The sequence below is a fragment of the Ambystoma mexicanum genome, chromosome 6q (assembly GCF_040938575.1).
Source record: "Ambystoma mexicanum isolate Mex_15411 chromosome 6q, UKY_AmexF1_1, whole genome shotgun sequence".
NCBI lineage: Eukaryota > Metazoa > Chordata > Amphibia > Caudata > Ambystomatidae > Ambystoma > Ambystoma mexicanum.
Genome location: NC_090937.1, coordinates 746363234 through 746377706, shown reverse-complemented (window position 1 = coordinate 746377706; position 14473 = coordinate 746363234). Strand labels below are relative to the sequence as shown.

Below are 14473 nucleotides of genomic sequence, written 5' to 3'. Positions count from 1 at the left end.
GATCCAGAAGAAGGCTAGGCCATGCGACGTTGGACCCACTGGGTTTGTCTCGACTGCAGGGTCCCAGTTCAGGAAGGACAAGGTCGCTGTACGGCAGGCCTTCTGATGAGAGGCGCTCCCTCTAAGAGAAAGTCTTTTACTCCTTCAAAGCTCCGTTTATCACCAATGGACAAGACGAAATCTAAAGGTGGCTCTTCGTTAACCCTTTTGGCAGCTCAGCCCCCTGTTCAAACCAGTAGGTCTAGTCTAGATAAGAAAGGGAAAGGCCTTCAAGAAAGAATAATTCCCAGTTCAAGAGAATGGTCTACTGATGACATACAGTCATGCCAAGGATGTCATCATTGGCAGATTTCTACGCCAAAAACCCTGAACACTTTCTTTCTTTTACCCCCGACGAGTCAACTCCCTCAGGCTCTAAGGATCCTATACCCCCAAGTAAGAAGTCCCGGGTTGAAGCTCCTACTTCAGACCCCTTCAGTATACAGCCCTATTCTCAATATCGGGGAGATCCATCCCTTTATGAGGATCCAGATTTGGGCATGTTGGAAGAACAAACTGGGACGGGCTACTATGGGGATGACGAGGACCAAGAGGAGGAGGACGACGACAACCCAGAAACCTACAGGCTAGATTACCCGGTAGATAAAGAACCCCCGGTTACCGACTCCCCTGTTGATAACCAGCCTCTCTTGAATGAAGTGCTGTCCAGAGCGGCAGAACACTTCCACATTGACACCCAGGGTGCTTAGGAAGAGAGGGACTTTGCCGAGGAGTTAGTGGGAGAAAGGAAACCTGTTGCCCAGGCCATCCCTATCCTTAAGTCAATGCAAAGGAGGATAGACCCTTCCCTTGTTAATCCCTATCTCACTAGGGCGGTAAACCCCAGAGTTGAGAAGCTTTTCAGGGCAGCCCAAACTGACCCACTGTACATAAGAGGGCATCTGAAACCAGACTCCCTGGTAGTTAGAAACACCCGTAAGAGGGCGGGAACACCCTTGTCATCGTCGGAAGCTCCTCCCGACAAGGTGAGCAAGAAGATTTATGGCTTGGGCAGGAAAGTAGCCTCCACTTCCGCCTACCAGGCAAGGATTGCCAACTCCACCACCCTGCTGGCGAGTTACAGCTGCCACCAGTGGGAAGAAGTCACAGCACTCATAGATTCCGCCCCAGAACCCTTAAAAAGCCAATTGGCACGAGTTTCGGCGGAAGGAAGAGCCGTGTCCGGTTGCATATTAAAAGCAACCTTTGATGCAGCGGATAACGCCGGCAGATTGATAGCAGAAGGTACTGTTATCAAAAGGCATGCTTGGTTGCGACAGCCTGGGTTCAAAGCCGAAACCCAGGCTTCATTGATAGACAAACCGGTGGAGCCGGGTCTATTGTTTGGAAAGGCGGTTGAGGGCGCGCTGAAAAATGCCAAGGACAAGTATGAGACACTCAAATCCATAGGCCAGCTAACCAATAAACCCCCAAACCAGAGAGGGAATGGCAATTTTCGTCACCCACGCGGACAAAATTCCCAGAGAGGGTCTAACTATTCCGAGGGGCAGGGTACGCAATGGAACAACAGCCAGCAGTCTACCCAGGGTTATGGCAGGGGTAATGAGAGTGCGTGGTAAGGGTAGAGGCAGCCCCATTAGAGGCGGCGGCACGCCTCCACCAAAACAGTGACGTTCCGTTCAGGGTCCCTTCTCACGTCCCCAGTAGGGGGGCACATTTCCAACTTCACCCAAGCTTGGGAAGGGATCACTTCAGACAGATGGGTGCTGTCCACAGTGTCCGCAGGATACTGCATAGAACTGTTAGAGCGTCCCCAAAACCACCGTCCATGACAAAGAATACATTCTTTGGACCACCAGAAGATCCTCCTCGAGGAGATCGTCAATCTTCTAGCAAAGGGCACGATAGAACTCATCCCGGGTCACCAGGTGAACAAGGGTATTTATTCAACTTGCTTCCTTGTGCCAAAAAAAGATTTGACAAAGCGCCCAGTATTGGACTTGCGGCCTGCAAACAAGTATGTCAAGCCCCAACATTTTCGCATGACTACTCTCCAAGAGGTAATCCCCCTCCTAAAAAAGGCGGATTACATGGCAACATTGGACATGAAAGATACCGATTTTCATATTTCCTTGTTCCCAGTGCACAGGAAGTACTTGCGCTTCAAGGTGGACAGTCGGCACTACCAGTTCAAGAAACTGCCCTTCGGGATAGCCTCGGCTCCAAGGGTATTCACCAAGGTATTGGCGGTGGCGGCAGCACACCTACACAGGGAGGCAATCCCGGTGTACCCTTACCTGGACGACTGGCTCATCACGGGGGAGACCCCAGTACTTTGCAGAACTAACATTCAAAGGACGATCAACCTCCTTTTAGAATTAGGCTTCTCAATAAACGAGAAGAAGTCAAATCTGGTGCCAAGCACCTCCAAACAGTTCCTAGGAGCTATCCTAGACACGCAAGAGGGGTTTACCTTTACATCAGAGGAAAGAATTCGGAATATACTGCTGCAAATTCTGCAATATCAGGCCGGTCGCCATATAACAGTATGCAAAGCAATGTGTTTGCTGGGCATGATGGCGTCATGTATTTACCTGGTCCCCCACGTGCGCCTGCGTGCAAGAATGGTTGGCGAAACAGTGGTCTCAGGCAAGTGGTCAGTGGGACGATCTAGTGGTCGTTTCACCAACACTGGTACAAAGCCTTCACTGGTGTCCAAGGGGAAACCCTTTTACGATCCCGAGATACAGGCGGTAGTCACAACAGATGCATGCCTGACAGGGTGGGGAGCTCACCACCTCCACCGCACAGCTCAGGGTCTCTGGTCTCACTCAGTGGCCAAGAATCACATCAATCTGCTAGAGCTTCTGGCAGTATTCGGAGCGCTTCAAGCATTCGAGCCCTACCTGCTGAATCTGTCAGTGCAGATCCGGACGGACAGCACTACAGCCATGTTTTACCTAAACAAGCAAGGAGGGACTCGTTCGCCAAATCTGTCAAGCTTGCCCAGAAAATTTGGATGTGGGCACTCAGATGGAAGATCTTCCTGTCATCTCAACATGTTCCAGGGATCTCAATTCTCTGGCGGATGCTTTTTCCAGAGATCCCCCTCCCAGAGGAACACGAATGGTGTCTACACAGAGAAATCGTAGAAGATATCTTCTCTCAGTGGTGTTTCCCCACCATAGACCTATTTGCCACAAGCGAAAACAGACAGTGCCCAGGATTTGCATCCAGGTTCCCCCAACCAGACTCCCAGGGGAACGGCCTGTGGATGAACTGGTCAGGGATGTTTGCGTACGCTTTTCCACCAACGCCTCATCAGGAAGGTGGTCAACAAGATGAACAGAGAATCAATGACGCTCATCCTAGTTGCTCCCATGTGGGCGAGACAACCGTGGTTCCCACACCTACGCAGACTAGCAGTGTGCGAACCCATCAAACTCCCGGGCTGGTACAACCTACTGTCCCAGCAACAAGGTCAAACAGTGCATCCTCAGCCCAACTCAATGAACCTAGCAGCATGGCTCCTGAGGTCATAGAGTTTGGACATCTCAAATTACCACAGAGATGTATGGACATCCTAAAAGAATCTAGGAAGCCAAACACAAGGCACTGCTACTTTGACAAATGGAAACGATTTGTTATCTGGTGCCAGAATAAGCAAATCAACCCAGTTGATTGCACTCCTTCCACAGTTGTCACATACATGCTCCACCTGCTGGATGCAGGACTGGTATTTAACTCACTGAAGGTACACCTGGCAGCACTGTCAGCATACACCACATCCCATAACAAGGTGTCGTGGTGGAAAATACCAGTGGTTAAAGCTTTCATGGAAGGAGTAAAGAGACTTCAACCTCCTATTTCAAACCCACCACCAGGATGGGACCTTAATGTGGTGCTATCTAAACTCATGGGCCCCCCATTCAAACCCATGCATAAAAGCAGTCTCAAACAACTGACTTATAAGACGGTCTTCTTAGTAGCAATAACTTCTATAAGAAGGGTCAGTGAAATTCAGGCTGTCACTGCAGGATCAATTCTTTACAGTTCATAAAGATAAACTGGTTTTACGTACACACCCTAGGTTCTCACTTAAGTTTATTTCTAAATTCCACGTGAACCAGTCCATCGAGCTTCCGGCTTTCTTCCAAGACCCACAAAGCTCGGCTGAGGTGAAACTACACACCCTAGATGTGCGTAGGGCGGTCCTCTACTATGTAAACAAAACCAGACCGCTAAGGAAAACAGATCAGCTGTTTGTCTCCGTAGCTACAGGCAGAGAGGGAGATCACGTCTCTAAAGGTGCCATCTCTAAGTGGATTGTTAACTGTATCCAGCTGTGTTACTCTCTTTCTGACAAAACTCTGCCTTTCACGCCAAGAGCCCACTCTACAAGAGGCATTGGGGCCACTCTGGCTTTCATTGGAAATGTACCCCTTGACACCATTTGCAAAGCAGCTACTTGGAGCTCTATTCACACTTTTACTCCGCACTACTGCATTGACGCCCATTCCAAGACAGATACTCAAGTGGGACAAGCGATTCTAAGACATTTATTTGCTCATGACCCTTCTCACATCCCACCTCCTTCTAACACTGCTCGCTAATCTATGCACAGCATGTGATCTAAGCAGATTCCACAAGCCTCAGAAGAGATACATTACTCACCGTAATCGTATTTCTGATGCTTCTATCTGCTTAGATTCACATGCGACCCACCCTTCCGAGAAAAGGCGCATGGATGCTTGTAGTCTTATCTGTCTGCTTGGATTATCTGTACTCGCGCTACCTCATGTCATAAGAAATACAATCTGAGGGTCCTAGACGCGCGAGGGATCATGGGTACAGTGGACGTCACACTAGGGATAGTATTACTGGCACGCCCTGTGTCGACGCCCATTTTCTTGTTTTGAAAAAACAAACTTTAATACTCTGCAGCTTCCACTAGATGTCGGCCAATGCACAGCATGTGAATCTAAGCAGATACAAGCATCAGAAATATGATTACGGTGACTAATGTATCTCATATATATTGCTGTGTAATCTTGATTCACGAGCATGTGAATCCATGCCAGACCCCATGCTGGAGAAGGAACAAGTTACTTACCTGCAACTCCTGTTCTCCAGCATGGGTCTGGCATGGATTCACATGTGAACCCTCCCACCTTCCACTCTGTGCCTCTTCTTGGTTCATACTGCCTCTTTTCGTGCTACAAAATCTGAAGGTGACCACCAGGGGTGGAGCTTAGGGAGAGGACTTTCATTGGAAGGGGGTAGTATGACCCAAAGGACAGTGATTGGTTTAGAGAAGAAATACAGTTTTGAAGATAAAGTGAAACTTGTTTTTCTTTTACTGAGGATTCCCAGCCTGACGAGAGGGAATATTCATGAGCATGTGAATCCATGACAGACCCATGCTGGAGTACAGGAGTTACAGGTAAGTAACTTCCTTACCCTTCTTTTACCCCCTTCGTTCCCCACGATTAGTTTACCCCTGTCCTCCAAGCTTGCTTTGAGGGCCCTTTGCTCATTAGTGTACAGCTGTCTTGCTAGTACCATCCCAACCGTATTCCCATTCGCATAGGTCTGCTTGCACTTCAGTAAGGTACTCTCTACTGATTTTCCAATTAGGTGTTTAAGCTGTCCCCTTGCATGTGCAATTTGTCTGGCTCGTCTGTTGGTGCCCGTCACCTTATGCACTACCTCCAGCCTCCCTATCTCTTTTTTGAAGCCCACTCAGTTGCTCTCCTATCCTCTTATAGGTCTTTTGACTCACCCATCAGGTGGTTCTTAATATGCCTCTTAAATTTGTCCCATTACTCCCCTATTGCACCCTCTCCTTTCTTTACAGCCGCCGCGTTTTCTTTGTTCTCGGCCTCCATTAGAGTCCCTATCCCTTTATTCCTAAGCAGATAGTCTTCCAGTCTCCAGCCCTTATGCCCTATCTGCGGTCCACCTTCCTCCCATTCCAGTGTGACCGGTGCATGATAAGAGACAGTCATATTCCCTATGTGAACCATCATAGTCGCCCTCAGCACCCTTTGTGTTGCCAGAATATAATTGATCCGGGAATATGTTTTAAGTACGTGGGAATTCGTCTTTGTCCTGTGGGTGGTGAATTTGCCACATTTTGTGTATTCCCACCTCCTCAAACCTCCATCTCAGTTGTTTGAACATAGCTCCCGTTGCTTGCCCGCCCCTTAACCCCACTCAGCCGGTCCATGCACAAATCCATGGCCAGATTGTAGTCCCCTGCCACCACCAATTCCAAACTTGCCTATTTTGGTCTCTAAGAATTGCTACTGCCCCTGGTTAGGCCCATACAGCGAGACCCATGTATACATTTGACCTCTCAGCCTCCCTTTCACCATCACATGCCATCCCCCAGGCTCCCTTCTTACCGTGCCGCCCTCCAGTTAGATAGATTTGTGGAACAGTATTGCTACCTTTTGTTCCCCGTTGTGGCGTGATATTTCACCGGGTAGTACCTACTCCTCCACCGCCCCACATTCCCCTTCAACAGGTGGGTTTCCTGCAGACATACAATCCTCTGCACCATCTACCTCTTACCCAGGCTGTTCAGTCCCATGACATTCCACGTTTCGATCTTTTATACATTGCCCTTCAGTTGTAGTAAATCCTGCATCTACCTCTTGGACTCCCCCTCCTCTCCCTTCCTCCAGCTCTGTGTCCAAGGCCCTGATTCCTACACTAGTACCATGCAATGGAACCTAAGCTATCTCTGAATCCTCCATCCAGGTTCTGGATGTGTCAGCCATTTTCAAACCGCAACCAGTGCCCAGCCCCCCCGCTCATAGCTTCCCTCTTCCCCTCCCCGTACATCTTCTGCTCTCTTTGTGGCAGGGCTTATATTTTGGCCAGATCACAATCCCACAAGGTCTGTTGCAGTCAAGTCGGGGCTTTTTCCCATTATTCGAGGCCCACTACTTTTAATTCCCTGCCGCAGTTCTTGGGGTGCCTTTCGGACTGTTTCTGTGTCACCATTCTTTGTGGTTCCTGAGGGCTCATACCCAGAATCCTTAGGCCGTCTTCCACCTTCGATCGTCTTTTCTTCATTGTCCACCCAGAATTGCAACCTTGTCTGGAATAGCCACATGTACTTCAACTTCCTCCTAGTGAGCTCTTCCGTGAGGGGTTTTAACAATCTCCTCTGTGCTAAAGTCGCTTGAGATGGGTCATCCAACAGTTCGATTTCGCTCCCCCTCAGCTTTATTTTGCCTATGCCCCTGGCCGCACCCATAATCATTGATATGGCATTGAATGTGTGCATCTTAACCAGTAAATCTCGTGGGAGGGCCCCGGGTTCCGCTCTCCGGTTTCCCTCTCTATGTACTTGATCACAAGCCCGTGCGCTTATACCCCCTTCAATGAGGCCTATAAACATCTCCTTAATGCACCCCTCTAGGTCGGTGACTTCCACACCCTCCTTAAGGCCTTTGATCCAGATTTTGTCCCTCTGTTATCTGTTTTCTAGATCTTCACATCTCTCCTCAAATATTCTTACCTTCTCTTCCACCTTTTGCGCCTGATGCTTCAGCTTGGGAACCTTCTCGGCCAGTTGAATAATGTGGCCTTCCACTTCCATTCCTCTGTCCCCTAAGCTGTCGTCTTTACAGTTCACTGTGATTGCCGGAGAGAGATCTTCCTTAATGCTGGTTGCCTTTGATTTCACTGTCTCTGCAAGCTCTCCTGTAAATTTGGCCAGTGCTACATTTAGGTCCTCCATTGTGAATGCAATCTCCTCTTGCACTGTGTCTAGATGCAGGAATTTTCTTCTTTGGTCCCATCTACATTGGACCACAGGTTTTCCCGACCTGTCCCCCCTCCACCCCCTGTGCAGATTCCGGGGATCTCCTCCCAGCTGCTTCCTGCCACTGTCCTACAATTTATCTTTCCCTAAAGGTCGTCACCTTCACCAGATTCTTCCCTTCTATGCTGCGGCCCGCTGCTCTTGTCACACTCTTTGGGACATGGCAGATCAGGGTGCGCTGTCACTTAGCACGAGGGGCTTCCGCCATGCTGCTTATGCACCAGTCCCCAAACCTGTGGGTAGTCCATATGGCAATGTACACCTGTCCTGATCCAAGTGCTGGTGCATGAGTGCCTCTCTTATGGTCCAAGATGGCGCTTGCTGCTACGGTGCCTACCACCTTCCTTCAGCACATGTTTGAAAGGTGACTGACCTTGCACCACCAAAGCCACGTAACTGGAGCCTGCAGTCTCAGCGTGCTGGTCCCCCCTATCAGCACTCTTCTGCCTCCACAGCTTCCTCTTCCACTCAGTGTCAGTATGTCTCTCCAGTACACAGGGCTACCATCTGCCCCTTTCAACAGCTCCTATGGATATGGCTGCCTCACATCCTGCTCCTGGGCTGTCTGGGGCTACCTGATTTCCCCTCTCGCTGCCCCTGCAGCCATACAGCCCGCTTCTGTCAGAAGCCCCCTACTGGCCAGCTCTCTGCAGCAGTCGCCCACCACTACCTGTCTCCTCCTCCCACTAAACCAGTCCCCACCGGGCTTCCACACCTCTGCCGGCCCTCAGGATCTCAGATACCTCTGCCCTGAATGCAATGCGCCCCACTGCCCCCTGGACTCACTATAGGGGGTGCCAAGCAGCTCACTCCCGCTGTCCCATCTTTTTTTCAGACCTTGCGGCCTGCCCTCCTCGCCCCTCTGCCTGTTCAGAGCTTTGCGGGCACTGTGATACTGCTCACTTGGCCGGGGTCTGTGCACAAGCCTCATTCTTCTTTCTGCCTCTTTCCAGCCACTTCGGATGCGGGTTACCAGGGATCTGCTTCACATTTTCTCCTTGCGGGTCGGGAGCTTGTGCTAGATGCGTCCGCTCTGCCCGCCATCTTGGCCACGCCCCAACATTTAAAGAAAAAAAAATCAAATAATGAGCGACACTGCATTGATTTATACTTTTTCAAGTATAACAGAAAGAAAGGAATTTTTTTACAAGATCAGCATACGTTACACAACGCTGTAGCACTGTCTCTCGTGGGTATTCAGAACATGGCAGCTCGAATACGGAACCCACTTGTGGATTGTTCTTTATGATGAGGTAAAGGTTCTTTGTAGGTTGATGCGCGACTGCTCCAATGTTAGCAGTTGTCAGGCGGAGCCTGCATTATGTGACAGATTGTACGTGGCCCATTGTCTGACAAAGAAGGGCATTACCGTACAGTGGCACTAAAAAGGTTATAGTGAATGAAGTTAAGTGTTCAAGAATTACATTGATGTATGATTTGGCTTTGGTGTAAGTGTAAATACACTCCACGCATGAGGGCGGTAAGGAAATTCCACCAAATCGTGGAGACATGAGATGTTAATGTATGGATTTGCAGTAGAGTTGTGAAGATGCCTAAAGGGACTTGTCCCAGGCAGGGTTGGATGCAATCTGGTCTGGTGTCTGGTCCCACCCATGGGAACGTTTCTCCGTGAAGATGGCGGGAGTGGGAAGTTCCAGCAGGTTGAGTCGCAGACTGACATACTTTCACGACTTTGTATAAGATTTAGTCAAACTGTCATGCACTAATGTGTATGTTACTCTGTTCAATTGATATAGTGACCATTGTCCTTCAGGTTATATTGTTATCCTTGTTCTTCAAACTTTGCAGACCTATCATTTCATTTAATAGGGAAGATGGGCAGCAACTGGTCAGTGAGGATATGCCAGCTTCAATGTGGATTTTTTTTTTTTTTTTTTTTATCATGAGCTAACTGTTCTTTGTAAGTTGTAAGGCTGCTCTGAGATTGGCAATTCGCAGGTGGAGACAGCATTATGTAACCATACCATAATAAATAGCATTCAGCTGTCTATCGGCTATCTTTTTTAAAATTAATAGGATATGAAAATGATCCTCCAATATTTTGTGTGCAAAGGTTCTATTTGTATGACTGATGTCTTGACGTCAGAGTTGTTCTAGTTCTCCGCAAAGAAAGGTACTTGTAAATAGTGGGCTAATGAAAATGAATAGCAACTCATAATCTGTATGAGTTTTATTTTATACATTACCTACTGGAAAATTGTGTATATTTTGTTTCAAATATATCTTTTGAAATGGTTGCCTATAGTGAAATGTATTTACTAAAATGTTATTGTGTATCAATTCCATATAGATAGAAAGGGAACGCTATTGGATATTATTTTTTAAATGTGCTGATCATTGTGTGTTATTGGGAACGATGCACTTCTCGGATAGCCGTTCATTTTTATTTTTTTTGCCAAGTATGACATTGACATCCGTTTTCTGTGGCTGATGCTCATGCATTGGGGTTGCAGGAGCTGTTCGAACTGCTTGTGTCCACTGGTGTGCCGCAATAGTGCAGTGTGAGCGAGTGATGCCCAGTAAAGAGCAGCAGTATACCTTTCTGGAATCAAGCAAGCCGCATGAGTGGTGCATTGAGCAGTATTGCAATAGGGAAATGGCTCTCACAGTCATCGGACTGATGGGATTGAAGCACATTGTTGCATATTTTGTCATCAAACAATTATTAGTTCCCTGTTGGCAAACATTACCACATTATGGTTTCATTACAGCAAATAACATAACTAATGTACCACTCGTGATTTCCAAACCTATCGTGGACTTCAGCCATGCACAACAAATATCCATGCTTAATTTGCTTTAAACAGAAGGTCTTACTCCTTGGCCCTGAAGATTTTTCTGGTTTCTCTTGCCCCCGTTGGCTGTGACAACATGTATGGATGTATGCCTTTGTAACCAATCAACTTCCCAGTTTTCAAATTCTAGTGTTGAATGAGTGGTGTGTTGCTGTCAGGACTCGCCCTTGTGAGTGACCATATCTCTCCATACATTTGTGTTTTTAAAGGCCTGGTGTTTGGTACAGCGACTCGAGGAAAGTAGTAGAGATGTCCATGTTAAGATGGGCCGGTGCTGAAAGCTTGTGTATGTAAAAATTGAGATTTCAAAAGCTGTTTAAAATATGGAAAAACTATTGAGTACACGTGTAGCTCAGTTTTCCCTATGTTTTTTTACAATGTTTTGGAAGACTGATAAAATACTGTAGAAGAAGGCCTAATCTGCTAACCTGCAACCTCTTTCATAGCTTGTAGGTGGACAGTTTGATTTGGAGATGAATTTCATTATCCAGGAGGGTGAAAGCATTGCCTGCATGGTGGAGCTGTTGGACAAATGTGATGTCACCTGCCAAGCAGAGATCTGGAGTATCTTCACTGCCATCCTCAAGAAAAGTATACGTAACCTACTGGTTTGCACTGAAATGGGGCTTGTCGAAGAGGTGCTGAAACGGATAGAGAAAGCAGATAACATGATTGCTGGTAGGAAGCTCTTTATTATGCTTAATGTGTTAAACGTCTATTCGGCATGTCTCATATAGCTCTACCATGTTTAAGGACAAGACACGACTTAAGTAATTATACTCCTTTACCAAGAAGTGTAAAGTATAGCATGCATGATTTAAGTTCTCTTGATATTAAAAATCCAAAGGCACAGCCATTGACAGTTGCTTCAACTGTGTGTGTGAAACATTTAATATTTGCCAATAGAAAGTTATTTGATTGCGTTTAGCTATTATTGGTTAACTCATTCCATGCCATTGTTTCCAATTAAGAAGGTATGCAAACACACACAAAAACATGCATTCTTTTAACTCTCTGTAATTCTGCGGGGACATTTTAATATAATTCTTGAAAGTGGAAGATACAACTGTCAAAATTCCAGATCATGCATCGATCTTAACACTATCCGTTTTAAGGGTATCAGGTAATATTATCCCCACCAATAATATCGCCATATATATGGTTGGGGGTGTAAAGACTGGAGGGGGGGGGTCTGTACTTCTGCTCTCTATATGGTAGAGGAGTGGCACAGAGGACCCCAGCCAAGATTCTCTATTACGGTAGTAGTGGACGAGCAATCAAGGCCTAGCTTCTCAGGAGGTGATGCAGGCTGGTTCTGAAGTACAGTGTAGTCCCCGAACCCCAACAAAGGAATGTCCACACACTGTATTAGTTAAAAGCCTTTATATAATTAAGGTTCAAGGTTATATACACAATCACAATAACTCCCTTTGTGCTTAGTAAATCTACAATGGCAAATAGCCGTCACGTTTCTCCATTATTATTTAGTGTCTTTAGTGCAGTGAACACGTTACCCTCCATCCCATATTGGGTTTTCCCCTAGATGAAGCATTGAACTTGTTTTTTTCCAACCTTTGCCTTGTGCACATTAAAGATTGACGTTACATTTTAGATATGGCATTTATAAATTGCCTATACACAAGTGTTTCAAGGCGCGACGAGGCAAGGTAGGGGGAAACAAAGGGAGGACTGACAACGATCACACTAAGCCAGGTGTCATTCAGATCGCGCAAGTGCATGAGATGGGGGAAGGGGGAAAGTGCGGGGGGGTGGAGGGGACGCAAGTGTAATTCTTAAGAGCAACCTCCTTCTAGCGTTTCCTCCTTCAGTGGGCACTGCCCACCAAGCTAAAAAAGAAAATAACACCAATGACCCACCACTCTATTCTAAAGTGTCCTTTCTTTGCTTTCCCTTAAAGCGGCCGTCTGGGCCTGGAGAGAGCGGGGTTAGCCAGGCAAAAAAGTCAGCAGCAATTTTTTTATTTGTTGAATTTCTTTAATAAGGTAGGGAACATGAACTTGCAAGTCCACAGGGCTTAATAAGGTGGGACAGGGGAACAGAATCACTTCACATACCGCCAATGCTCTTGTCTTTGGGGTGCAACTTCAACTAGCTAGGCTTCTGAGTGCTTTACTGGAGTCGAGCCAGTGTGGAGCTGGTCAAGTTGTACTTCACAATGGCGAGTCGACATCGAGGTGATTCGAAGCAAGTGCTCCTGGTGGTGTTTGAGATGAGTCAAATCGATGACTTCCAGCATGTCGGGACAACCTTTATGCTGACTCAAGTCGGTTTTCGAGTCTGGTCTAGCTAATGGCTTTCAGCAGGTCAAGTTAGCGGTTGTTGTGTCATGATGATGCGTCTTTTGGGTCTACTTGGTTGTTGAGATGTGGCAAGATGGTTGCTTCTACAGAGTCGAGCCAGTGGTTGGCACCATTGGCTTCAGTGGGGCGGGGCGGCGTCAAGATTGCTCCAAAAGCGGGTAAGTGGATTGAAGTGTTTAGAGTGCCAATGGCAGGACCACAGATCATACAAAAGCTTGAAGTAAATAGAACACAGTCAACCTGGCTAGAAAAGCATCTCTGGTAGGAAACTGTCTTTGGAACATTTCTGAGTTACTGGGAGACTCACTACAGGTTCAGTATAAGCACTTTGTTCAGCCCTTCCATCTCAGGAAGGCTGCTAGAGAACACCCGCAGGAATCTTTCACCTCAAGTGAGCAGGATCCTGGTTCAAGTATTCGGGCAGCAGTCACACCCCAATATGCCATTAGGAGGTTTAGGGAGAAGAGCTTTGGAGTAGACTGTACTCCGAGTCAGGTTCTAGATGAAACCTTCAAGAATATTTGAAAGTTGAATCAACTAAGGGGAGGGTAGGCAAAATACAACAGTGGATTGGTCTACTCGAAACCTTTCTAATGGTCCGATCCTGTCGGCTGTAATGAGTGACCTTTGCCTTCTGATGTCATAACCAATGGGCTCTGTTTGAAGGAAGTGGGGATGGGAGAATGGAAGTTAGAAAGCCCTAGCAAAATCCAAGATGGCAGGACCCCTATGTAGACTGAAGCTCTCTCCTGGCCTACTCTACTTTGCCCCCTTCCTCTGTCTGTGGCTATATCAAAAGTACTTTAGTAATTGGCACACTGGTAATGATAGGACTTTTTCAAGCATCGGCTCCCACCAGCCCGATACTAAAATGACATTAATTGCTTGTGGCTGTATAATTGTGTTCTCCTACGTCCCGTCGCCTATCCTCCATACTTATGGGTATTCCAACCTTTGGGACAGGACCGGAACATTTTTTGGCAGCATCCCAAAAATATTGTTCTTTTTTATTTTATGCAGGGTCAGCGTGCTTACGGCTCTAGCCCACCTTCCTGAGCCCCACCCTGCGCGTCTCCCATCAGTTTTCTTTCTCTGGACGGTCGGGATCGGGTGTGCTTAGCATCCACAGGCTTCTTTTTCACCATGCTTCTTGTCCTTCAATTTCTCTTCTGCCTCGGTTCCACTGTTGTGTTCTTTTCCTCTGCCAGAGCGTAAGTGCTTTGCGTCGTCTCTCCTGTGGACGTCCATACGTGGCAGCGGACCTCACAATCTTTGCCTTGAGTGCCTAGACTAGTGGTCTTCACACTTTATTATGCCAAGCCCCCCTTGAAGAAAACGTTTTGATGTCAGGCCTCCCTGCCTGGGTCATTGAGTTCACTGGATGAGAGGCAGACAAAGCTTTCCAGAGGCAACCTACCCATGCTCACAGGCCTAGCTCTGAGCAGGGAGTATGCCAAGAAACGATGTGCCAACAATCACCTCTCAAACTTGAGTCTCCA

At 47.3% G+C, this 14473-nt stretch overlaps 1 protein-coding gene across 3 annotated transcripts in view; it reads left to right on the top strand.

The window, feature by feature from the left end:
• Positions 1-14473, top strand: part of LRBA (LPS responsive beige-like anchor protein) — a 3444508-nt gene that overhangs the window by 139926 nt on the left and 3290109 nt on the right. For all 3 annotated transcript variants that reach the window (XM_069631262.1, XM_069631261.1, XM_069631263.1), the window contains exon 3: positions 11100-11331. In XM_069631262.1, the coding sequence (XP_069487363.1) occupies positions 11100-11331 (232 nt within the window). The remainder of the gene's footprint in view (positions 1-11099; positions 11332-14473) is intronic.